At 50.4% G+C, this 12,000-nt stretch overlaps 1 protein-coding gene across 1 annotated transcript; it reads left to right on the forward strand.

Annotated features, from left to right (window-relative positions):
- Nucleotides 1-5: 5 nt before the first annotated feature.
- Nucleotides 6-9,086, forward strand: LOC103582729 (RUN and FYVE domain-containing protein 4-like; the record flags this gene model as incomplete). Its single annotated transcript, XM_008564250.1, is given in 7 exon segments — nt 6-33; nt 151-257; nt 1,548-1,608; nt 1,611-1,672; nt 1,908-2,534; nt 3,223-3,329; nt 8,936-9,086. Coding segments are annotated over 7 exon segments (1,143 nt in total), but the record flags the coding sequence as incomplete, so codon positions are not given.
- Between the last annotated feature and the right edge of the window lie 2,914 nt (nt 9,087-12,000).

Raw genomic sequence — 12,000 nt, forward strand, 5'->3', positions numbered from 1 at the left:
GGGCTATCCTCAAAGTCACCAAGGACCTGAAAGGTGAGTGTGTCCTGAGAGATCTCCTGCAACTGAGGTGCAGGAGAAGTGAGGGCCCTGGGAGCTTCTCCCTCAGAGGCCTCCCTCTGTGATGTCTGATGTCTGCCATCCTCCCCACAGCTGCCATCTCTGCCATCCTCCAGGGCCATGGTGATGGGCAAGGGCCAGTGACAGATGCCAGTGCTGAGCTGCACAGACTCTGCAGCTGCCTGGAGCTGCTGCTGCAGGTGGGGCCTCTTCCACTCCCAACCCTCTCCCCAGGCCCAGATCACCAGGAGGCTTGCCCAGATACTGAGGAAGAGCCACTGCCTCCCTTTGTTACTATGCACTGTCTCATCTCCCTTAGGATCAGCAAGTCCCTCCTGACAGCTAAACTCATTGTTGGAGGCTGTCATTGCAGCCTTCAAAAGGAGGTGGGACAAAGCTGAGGTGGGGTGGGACCAGGGGCTCAGGGCAGTCCTCCCTGCTCTATAAACAAAACCTTCAAAAGTCATGGATGTCGGGCCGGCCCGTGGCTTGGGAGAGTGTGGTGCTGATAACACCAAGGCCACAGGTTCAGATCCTATATAGGGATGGCCGGTTGGCTCACTGGCTGAGCATGGTGCTGACAACACCAAGCCAAGGGTTGAGATCCCCTTACTAGTCATCTTTTAAAGAAAAAAAGTCATGCATGTCCTAGCACTGGCCCTTCTTGCTGCTGCTTAGAGCCCCAATCATAACTATCACTAAGATTCTTGAGCACTTACTATGTGCCAGGCTAAGCCCCTCATTTGCCCACTTTATTTAATCCTCACCGTAAACCTCTGAGGGGCTTGGCACCCTTCCCCACATACACAAACATCCTTTCTCCTCCTCTGACTTCACCTCTTGCCAGTCTGCCCCTCCTCTGCTGTACTCCAGCTGCATTGGATGCCTGGATCTGCCTCAGACACACCCGGCTGGCTCCTTCATTTGCACTTGCTAGTCCCTCTGCCTTGAATGCTGCCCCCCAGAAATTTGCATGGCACACTTTCTCACCTCCTTCAGATCTGGAGGCTTTTTTTGGCCACCTCAATCTAATTTTCAACACATGCACACACACTCGTGCACACATGCACACACACACCACGCTTTCTATTCTCTTTCCTTTCTTCATTTCATCTCCAGAGCAATCATCACTTTCTAACATGTTGTATGTTTAACTTATTTGGTCTGGTCATTGTTTATCTCCCCTACCAAGACGTGAGCTTCATGAGGTCAGTGTGTTCATTGCTGTATCCCCAGAGCTTAGAACAGGGCCTGGCACACAGTAAGTGCTCAATAAGTTTCTGAATGAATGAAGAGGAACACTGAGGCTCACAGAGGTCAAGCAGCTGGCTTCTGGTCACATAGCTAGTAAGGGAACATCTAGGGCCTGAAGCTGGGTCTGTCTGCACAAGCCCTTTCCTTTACCGCGTGCCTGCTCAGCATGCTGGAAGGTGACGTGCGTTCTAGGAGAAAGCACTTCTACACTTTCCTTTCCCTCATCCTGGTTCCAGTTTGACCAGAAAGAGCAGAAGAGCTTCCTGGAGCCTCAGAAAGTTTACTGGGACTACATCTGCATGCCCTGCGGTGGCAGCGGGATGACATGGAGCCGGCTGGCTTCATCCACTCACAGGACAAGGTACCCAGGATCAGGTGGTAGGAAGGCTGACCTGAAAAGCATTACGGTCCCCACCACCAGTCCACCTGCAGGAGCCACACAGCCAGCAAGCCGGCTGTCTTCAAGAGGAGCCCAGGAAAGATTGGATGGCTGGACTCGATGGGTTCCAGGAACACTAGCATCTTCGCCACTTTTTGTCTTTTTTTTTTTTTTTTTTTTTAAGATGACCTGATGGGTTCTGGGAGTTTCCCTGCAGATATCAGCAGCATTTGGAGGCTCCAAGGGAGTCCAGCTGCAAGAGTCACACACCCGTCAAGCCGGCTGTCTTCGAGAGGAACCCAGGGAAGATTGGATGGCTGGACTCTCTGTTCGCCACTTTTTGGAAAAGAGGAGAGAAGATTCCAGGAGCTGTGGGTCCCCCCAGAGCATGTGGGAAGCAGAGGGGGAGGAGCTTCAGCTAGACCAGGAGGAGGGAACCCCAAAGACAGGGATCCTCCTGCAGAGTTCCTCACCCAGCAGTCAGAGACACAGGGAGGGGGACAAGAGTTCCCAGAAGGAGGCGATAGGGATGGAGGCCGAGGGTACAGGGCCTCTGCCAGCTGCAGAGGTGCAGAGAATAACAGAGGGCACTCAGGAAGGGGAGGCAGGGTGGGGCCATGTCCAGAGGCTGCTGGCCCCCAGCCCCAGAGGGACGACAGAGAAAGCACCATCAGGGAGCAGGCAGGAGTGGGGGGTGTCCAGCATTCTGGGGGAGGCCTGGGTCCTGCAGGGCCTGGGAACAAAGGAAGGCTCCACCACAGAGAAGCCACAAGAGCAAACTGGAGTGACCACTGAGGCCAGGAAGGAGGAGCAAGCAGAGGTGCCCTTGCAGGACGTGGTCAAGGTGAGAGCAGTTGAGCTCCGTCTATCCGTCTATCCTCCCCTCTCTGAGCTGGGCTTCAGATGGGGTCTCCAGTGGTAGTCTGGGGGCCGTTCCAGGCTGCTGATCAATTGTTATCGGCCAGCAGAGGAATCTTATTCGTGGATGCCTTTAGAAGCCATGAGTTGTTCAGTTTGCCACAGTCCCCACCTGTCTCCATTGCCTGTCACTCAACCCACTTTCTCATCAGTGCTTCCTGCCAGCCCCTGTGGGCAGTTGCGTTTGAGATCCTTCACAACAGTTCTTTGGGACGGTCACTTGTTCTCGAGTTCCAACTCCCTCATTACAGCAGGTCTCCTCCCCATACCTAATTCTACTGTCGCAGACCCCACCTAGTGGCTCCTGGAGAGGCTTCTCCCTGAGGTCACCAGGATTGTTCCTGAGCCTCCCTTCAGCCTCCTCCCTCCCCAGGGTCTTCCAGGTTCTTGAACTTTGTAACTTCCACCCTTCAGTGAAGGAAGAAATGGCAGCCCCAGGCTCCCCCAGGGGCAGGGCCAGGGACAGAGCCAGGCATCCCAGCTCCCTGCGCTGTCCCTCGTCCTGCTCTCCACCCAAGGGCACGATATGTGGCCCATGGGCATGTTTGGCAGGTCAGCCGCGGGGCTGGGGTCTCTGTCCTCCTCCTTCAGCTTCCCCTCCTCCCCCCTCTCAGGGCCTCAGGCATGGGCTCCAGAAGGCCGAGGAGCGGGCCCAGCGCCAGGAGCAGCTGCTGAAGGAGCAGGAGGGGCAGCTGCAGGTGCTTCAGGAGCAGCTCAGCAGGTAACCTCGGCGGCAGCAGCACAGGCACCCGGAGGTGCTTCCTGGCTCCTGCTGTCAATCAAGGTCAAGCCAGAGGGCACGTGAGCACCTCGGTGCTCCAGGCTCTGTGCTGGGCAAGGCTTTGGGATGCTGAGGTGTTGGGGGTGTTGTTCCTGACCACAGGGGCCGCCCACCACCCCCTTGGCCAGCTCCCTCCCTTAGCAACTTCCCCAGTAGCCCCAGGAGAGGTCCCACCCTCTACCCCTCCTTCCCTCCCACACTCACCTTTGCCCTGTTCTGCTGTCTCCTACACATGCTCCTTCCTCTTTTCAATCCACACTGTGCCCCTCCCCCACCACACTCCTCCACCCCTCTTTTACTCTGTCTCCCCCTTTTACCTGTTTATCTGTCTCTCATTTTTTCGTTCCCTGTTACACAATCTCTGCTTCACCCTCTGTAGGTAACAGTTATGAGCATTTACTATGTCCTGGGCACTGTTGTGGGTGCTTTCTCATAACAACTTCATGATATAGGTTCTGTAAGAATTCCCATTTTATAGATAAGGAAACTGAGGCTCAGAGACGCTCCACAATTCACCTCACATCAGCTCATGAGCAGATGAGTGAGGTTCACACCCTGCAGCTGCCTCCAGAGCCAGTGGCTCAACACTGCCCTCAGCCAGTATTTGCTGTCGCTGCACTTCAGTGTCTCTGCGTCCAGCGTCTTCATCTTCCCACACCCACATGACCACAAGGCCCAGAGCCCACTGCCTGTCTCTCCCTTTCCCCCTCATTCTCTCAGTGTCTCAGTTCATCTTTCATAATTCATTTGATAACACATCTTCACCATGCAAAGATCCTCCTTGGCCTGACTCAGACTCTTTGTTTCTCTCCCTTGGTCTCCATGTGCCTCTGTCTGCCTGCCCACCTCTATCTCTCCCCTGTGGCTGACACCTGCTCCTGGGCAGCCAACTAGGCCAACCCTGGCAGAGCTGGAGTGGGTAGCTGTGATTCAGAATGAATCACTGGGAAATCTGTTGACTGTCTGCTTAACAGTGTGACAGAGGCCCAGAAACCAACCCCCAAAAACCTCAAGGTTTCTCCCACCATACACTCAGCTGACCCCTCTGGTTTGGTCAGCAAGAACTTGGATGACTCAGGCACTAAGTGATTGTGGGGGCCTGTCCTACATGAGAGCCTTCAGTGGGATCAAGACAGGCATTGGGAGCAGCTGGGAGGCCCTAGGTTGTGGGAGGGCAGGTCTATGGGGAAAGTTCAGGAGCCTAGTTTTGAACATGTTAAGTCTGAAACACATGTTAGACATCCAGGTGGGGTCATTGGGCCAGCCATGGGGGTGGAGTTCAGGAGAGAAGTGTCAGTGGGAGACCCACTTGGGAGTCTTCAGGATGCGGATCGTGAATAACAGCAGCTCCCAGGGCTGGGAAGGGAACGTGCTCCCCTAAGTCCTGGGATCCAGAAAGCTCAGGACAAAGCTCACTTCTGGGAAAAGGTACCACAGACATCAAGCTGGTGACAGTATCTCACCACCAGCAAATAGGAGTTCCCACTGGGTCCATTCATTCAGTCAACATGTCTGTGCCTCAGGCATGGCCATGCACAGATCCCAGGGTGGCGAGGGCACAACCGTGAACCAAACAGGCAAAGTCTGCTCTAAAAGACCTAGGAGACTGATGATAGATAAGTAAATAGAAATACAATGTCACGTAGTCATAGGTGCTCTGGGAAAAAATGAAGCCAGGGAAGGGCATACAGAAAGGACAGTCATTCAGATTTAGGGTCCAGAAATCCCTCTCTGAGGAGGTGACATTCAAACACCAATCCTAACCACCTGAGAGACTGGACCCTGCAGATATCTAGGGAGGAGTCCTGCAGGTGAGGGGGACGGCAAATGCAGAGGCCCAGAGGACACATGCTTGGGGACAGGCAGGCCAAACACTCCAGGTGTGGCTGGAGCAGAGCGAGAGGGGGCAGAGCGGTAGCCAGGGACCTCAAGGTCCTGTGTGAGACTCTGGAATTCTTCTCCATGCCATCAGAGGCCAGGGCAGGGTTAGGAGCAGGGAGTGGGTAGGGGGTGGGGTCTCTTGGTCTGACAGGCTTTTAAAAGGGTCACTCTGGCTGTGGTGTAGAGAATAGACTGAGGGTGTGGTAACAAGCGAGTCCTGTGGGATTCTTCTTCACCGTCGTGTGAGAGGCCGATTTAGTAGGGGAATCATGACCCGTGTGGGTCCAAGTGCTCGCCGCTATAGGACCATCTGTCACACCCTCCAGACAGAACTTAAAGGAAGGCCTTTTTTGTTTTGGAAGACGTCAACCAGGAGACAGGAGGTAAAGTCCCAACTTCCTCCCTGATCGGCTGAGGGCTGGGGTTTATATAGGTAGATGTACCAGGGAGACAGGACGTAGGGTCTTCAAGCGTGACAGTCAGCTACTTTCTCACTCACCTCGTCTATGGCGCCAGGGTCTTTTCTGGTTTCTGTTCCATGACGCTGTCTTTGAGTTCCAGATGGCTCCGACTTATTTCCTGCTGAGTAGGGTATAGGTGATTCTGCTTGTGATAAATCTTAGTTAATCATTCAGGGCTAGCTACATAGGGAAAACAAAGTTAGCTGTGTAGTGGATACATGAGTGTGAGGGGTTCTCTACATTTACAGGTGGACTGGGCAGAAGCCCACAGCACACAGCCCAGGCTAGACGCAGAGGTGAGTGCCACAGACCCTCCAGGAGCAGGCCCCAGAGCAGGCCAGCAGGGGCTGTGAACATGGACTGGGAACTGAGGTCTGGGGTTCCAATGTCCACTTCATGGCATGCTGGCTGTGGGCCCCTTGGAGAGTGGCCTCCCCTCTGTGATCCTCAGCTCTCTGGTTTCCAAAAGGAGATGGTACGATCTCTAAGCTTCCTCCTTCTAGTTCAGATACTCTATGGGGCTATTTTTACAAGCAGGTGGGTTTTCTTTGCCCTTTGGGTAAGACCTTGAAGCAAAGCAGATGAAGACAGGTGTAAGGCGAGGGGATCCTCAAGATGGGGAATTAGGCAGTCATCACATCTCCTCCACCCCATGGACAGCAGCACTGAGCTCCTTTGAGGCCTGCCAGGGCTATCAGGATCCTCTTTCCCATCTGCTGCCCTCTCAGCACTGGTGCCAGGAATCACTGGAGATCAGGGCCCTTTGTGGATGACAGTGTGGGGAGGCAAAAAAAAAGTCTAAAGCTGGACAGGCCTTTGTCCAGTTTTCTGCTCCCCCCACCTATCAAGCTGTGTGACCCTGGGGAAGTGTCACTCCCTCCATGAGGCTCTACTTTTCTCTCCTGTAAAATGAGGATCATATCACCTGCCTCATAACATTGTGAAACAAGGCTCTAAAACACTAAGCTCAGCACCTGGCATATAGTAAGTGCTCGACAAACTTTAATTCCTCCAGTGTCTCCTCTTGCACTAGGAGTGCCTGTCACCCCCTGTCTAAAACCTTTCAGGGCTTCTTATTCACTTCAATTAAAGTCCACTCCTCCTGGGACCACCGAGGGTCAAATCAGGCCCTCCTCATCTTGTGCCTCTGTGCCCTCCTTGCCATTCAGGCATTGCAGCTTCACCAGCCTTATTTCAGTTCCTCAAACAAGCCAAGCTCTTGCCAATGTGCAGACCTTTGCATATGCCTGTCCCTGGCTCTATATGGTTGACTTCTCATCTTTTAAGTCACTTAAATGTCACCTTGTCTGAGATGCCTGCCCTGAGCACCCTCACGAGTCTCTCACTCGGTCCCTCATTTGTCTCTGTCATGACACTTACCTTAATTATTTTACTGGTCTATCACGTGTTTTCACCACTGCCTGCAACATGCTATTAGCTCCATAGGAGCCATAGGCACTGCTCTATTCCTGGCACCTTAAATTGCCTTTGGCACGCAGTAGGTGCTTAACAAGTATTTTCTCCTACCCCAAAGATGTACTCAAACCACAGTGGACACATAAGGACCTGGGATCACTGGGCAAGTAAACTGGCTCAGGAAAATTGAAGTCAGCAGCTGAGAAATGAGGAGGCTAGAGACTAGAATGTTCATTAAAAGATAAAATGTGGCCACGATCCGTGCCTGAGCACCAGAACACCTTTCTTAAGGCTGCAGTGATTGGCCTTTCTGTTGTCAGTCTGATTTCATGATACCCCACAACTTTCTTCCCTGCGGTGTGCTGTCAGTGTTTTAAACATTAATAGTTCGATTCATTGCCAAGCCTCTCACCAGCCCCCTCTCCTCAAACATGGTCAAACCCAGGGCACAAGCGTGTACACGCACACACATGCACACACATCCTGAGAGCATGGGACCCTCACTAGTGCCCAGCTGCCCTTGCACGCCCTCCCCACTGAGCAACGGAGCAACAGGCTGGGACCCAGACCCTATTTATTTCCAGTCCAGTAGACTTCTTGGAATTTTCTAGAAAACCCCAAAAAACAAAAAGAAAAGGCAAGAATACAGCTGAGGAGATTCCAAGCCCAAAACTGAAATAGAAATTTAGGAAAGCCATGTTTTTAATATTACTTTTTTTAATTGAAAATACAATGTAACATAACTTTTAAAAATATTTTAAAGCAAAAAATCACTCCAAATCCTACAGTACTAGGCTGGGCACAGTCTGTGCAGCCAGGAAGGCATCCACCTTCCCTCCAGAGAGCTGCCATGATGGTGAACAATCCTTTCAAGAAAGTGACATCTTAGAATGGAAACGTTAAAAAAAGAAAAGAAAAAACAGAAGGAAAGGAATTAAAAAAATAGAAATGTTGGCTCATCCCCTCTAAAGGAACACTCAAGACTAAGCCCTGTTTTCTTTTCGCTGAATGGCTGGGGAGGAGTCAGCCTACAAGTGTCAGACCACACGCAGGGCTCAGTTTGGTGTGTGTGCACACGTTGTGTCTCTTTATTGTATCGTGTGTGTTCATGGTGCGTGTGTTGTGTTGTGTGTTGTATTGTGTGTGCATGCATTGTATGTGTATGCATTATATGTGTATTTTAGTGTGCGTGTGCATTATGTGGATATTTGTTCTGTGTGTTGTGTGCATGCACACCACATTGTGTTATTTTGCATTTGGTGTGTGTATGTGTTGTGTGTGTGCATTGTATGTGTATATGTGTATTTTAGTGTGCGTGTGCATTATGTGGATATTTGTTCTGTGTGTTGTGTGCATGCGCACCACATTGTGTTATTTTGCATTTGGTGTGTGTATGTGTTGTGTGTGTGCATTGTATGTGTGTTGTCTGAGTGTATGTGTTCTGTGTGTGTTGTGTTACAGAATGTGTTATGTCGTATATTGTGATGTGTGTGTTTTGTGTGTTGTATTGTATGTGCATTATGTGTGTTTTGTGTTGTATGTGTGTATGGTGTGTATTGTGTTGTGTATTGCATTGTGTGTGTGTGTGGTGTGTATTGTGTTGTGTATATTCATTATGTGTGTATTGTGGGGTGTGTGCGTGTGGTGTCTTGTGTGTGTCTGTGTGTGTGTGAACTTCGGCTGCCGGGGCACCACCAGCTTCTCCCTGGGAGCTCCCTGTCAGGTGGAGGCCCCTCCTAGCTCAGTCACAAATGCTGAGCTCAGAACTCAGCTTCCTTCTGTGTGCAGGTGTCAGGAAGAGAGAGCCCGGCTGCAGGCAGAGCTGGAGCAGAAGCAACAGGAGGCTGAGAGGAGGGACGCCATGTATGGGGAGGAGCTTGGAGGGCAGCAGGCCCTGGTCCAGGCCATGAAGAGGCGGGTGCTGGAACTGATTCAGTAAGGACGAGGACAGCAGGGTGGGCTGCGGAGGGGACATGGTAAGGGATGTGGATGCTGGGGAAAGAGCATTCTACTCCACTAACTAGTCTCAAGCAGGATTCCAGAACTTTCTATATGGTAACCCATTTCCTTCTTTTAGCCACCTCTTGCTGCTATCCCCATTTTACAGATGAGGAAACTGGGGATCAGAGAGGCTGACTTGGTCACTAAGGACACACAGCATATAAATTACACAGAGTCCTCTGACAATAAAAACACTTGCACCCCAACCCACCTCCACATACACACACACCTACTAAGGTTAGGAGAAAAGAAAGGGGCCCACACGTTGAGATTGGGACAAGGAGGAAAAAGACACAGGGGTTAACCAAGAGGTAATCACATGTCCCACACCTGCCTGCCCACGGGACTTTCTCAGACCCCTGGGCCTGTGAGCCTGCTCTGAGTCAGCTGTCCCAGGTTCCAGAGGCCGGGCTTACCAAGGCTAATTCCATGCCACTAAGCTCGCTGGGGCACAGGGGAGAGGTATAAAGTGCAGCGTCTCCCCTCCAGTCTCATGGGGAGATGATTCACATGCACAGGTTATCCTTTCACATAGTTCAGGAGACAGGAGACCTTTGGACTCAGCCTCCATTAAAACCTGAATGTTGCTGAATGGTCCTCTACAAAATCCTCTTACACAAAATCCACATGATATTAAAAGGCAAGAAAAAGGAGCAATCAACTCGGAAAGAACAAACCAGTAACTTAAAGAATGAGTTCCTCTAAGGAATGAACTATCAGTTGGGAGGAAGAAAGACATAAAAAGTTAACTATTGACTTCACAAAAGAATTTAAAGTAGCTAACAATAAAAGCCATATAGATGGGCCAGCCTGGTGGTGCACTTGGTAGAGTGCGGTGCTTGGGAGCGCGGTGGCACTCCCGCTGAGGGTTCGGATCCCATATAGAGACTGGTCCGCTCACTGGTTGAGCACGGTGTGGGCTCGACACCGAGGGTTGCGATCCCGTTGCCGGTCGCGGTACGGGCACGACACCGAGGGTTGTGATCCTTTTACCGGTCACGAAAAAAGACAAAAAAGGAAAAAAAAAAAAAAGCCATATACAAAGAACTTCGAAAAGTTCTTCAAAAAATGGAACTGAAATATAAATATAAAAAATATAAGTTTTGGGCCAGCCCGGTGGCGCACTGGAGAGTGCGCCACTTGGCTCCCAGCGCCACACTCTCCCGAGTGCACCACGGGCTTGGCCCAACAATCTCAAAATTTAACAGCCGTGCTGGCCGTTAAGCTCAGTTGGTTAGAGCGCATGTTATAACACCAAGGTCAAGGGTTCAGATCCCCATACCAGCCAGCCACCAAAAACCAAACAAAAAAATAATTCGAAAATAAAAAACCACAATCCAATTAGAAACTGGGCAAAAGACATTTTACTGAAGAAGATATGTTAAATAAGCACATGAAAAAGATGTGTAACATTGTGAGCCATTGGAAAAATGAAAATAAAAATCATGATGTGATATCATTACACACCTGTTAGAATGGCTAAAAAGAATTGTGACAATACTAAATAGTGTCAAGGATGTGGCAAAACTGGATGTACCATCCATTGCTAATAGGAATGTGAAACGGTACAGCCATCACACTCCTGGGCACTTATCCCAGAGAAATGAAAAGTTATGTCCACACGATCTATACGTGAATGCTCACAGCAGCTTTATTTATAAGAGCCCAAAACTGGAAACAACCCAAATGTCCTTCAATGAAGGGGGGGCTGGCCCTGCATTACTGTGTGGAGTCACCACCAACAAGACCTTCACCAGATGCATTCCCTGGACTCTGGACTTCCCAGCCTCTCAAATTGTAAGCAATAAATATTGCTTTTTTTATTTACAAATTACCTAGTTTCAGGAATTTCTGAAACAGACTAATGCAACAGAGGTGGTCAGACTAGCAAAGATGCTAAAACTGCATTTATAATTATGTTCGAGTATTTAAAGGAAAACATGAACATAGTGAGGAGAGGAATAAATGAAATCAAAAGCTGATTCTCGGGCTGGCCCGGTGGCACACTCGGTTGAGTGCAGCGCTCCCGCCGAGGTTTTGGATCCCATATAGAGACCGGTCCGCTCACTGGCTGAGTGCGGTGTGGGCACGACACCGAGGGTTGCGATCCCATTACCGGTCAGTAAAAAGGAAAAAAAAAAATATATATATATATATATATATATATATATATAAGTTTTGTTTCTCTACATAAGTTCCATCAAGTTCAAGACATTTTTCTAAGGGAGGATACCAGATGTTTATTCCATCTCTAAAAAACTGAGGGTCCTGGGACTTTAATCTTGACAATGCAGTTTTCTTACATCATTAACTAAAGAAAAATGGGTGCCCTTTAAAGATTTTTTACAATCAGAAAACAAAAAGAAGTCAGAAGCAGCCAAATCAGGACTGGAACATGGAAACCTAATGATTTTTCATTGAAACACAAAATTGCCCTTGTTTGATGAGAGGAAAGAGCAGGAGCGTTGTCGTGCTGGAGAAGGACTCCCTGGGGAACCTTCCCGGGTGCTTCTCTGCTACAGCTTTGGCTATCTCAAAAAACTACCATAAAAGACAGGTGTTATCATTCTTTGGCCTTCCAGAAAGCCAACAAGGAAAACGCCTTGAGCATCCCACAAAACTGTTGCCGTGGGGCCGGCCCGGTGGCGCACTGGATAAGTGCGCCGCTTGGGAAGCGCGGCAGCGCTCCTGCCCAAGGGTTCGGATCCCACATACAGACCGGTTCCCGCTCACTGGCTGAGCGAGGCGCGGGAGCAACGCCGAGGCTTGCAATCCCGTTGCCGGTCCCCGGTCCGGTACGGGGGCAACACTGAGGGTTGCGATCCGTTGCCGGACATGGAAAAAAGACAAAA

This window comes from Galeopterus variegatus, unplaced genomic scaffold (assembly GCF_000696425.1).
Source record: "Galeopterus variegatus unplaced genomic scaffold, G_variegatus-3.0.2 Scaffold17603, whole genome shotgun sequence".
In the NCBI taxonomy this organism is placed as follows: domain Eukaryota; kingdom Metazoa; phylum Chordata; class Mammalia; order Dermoptera; family Cynocephalidae; genus Galeopterus; species Galeopterus variegatus.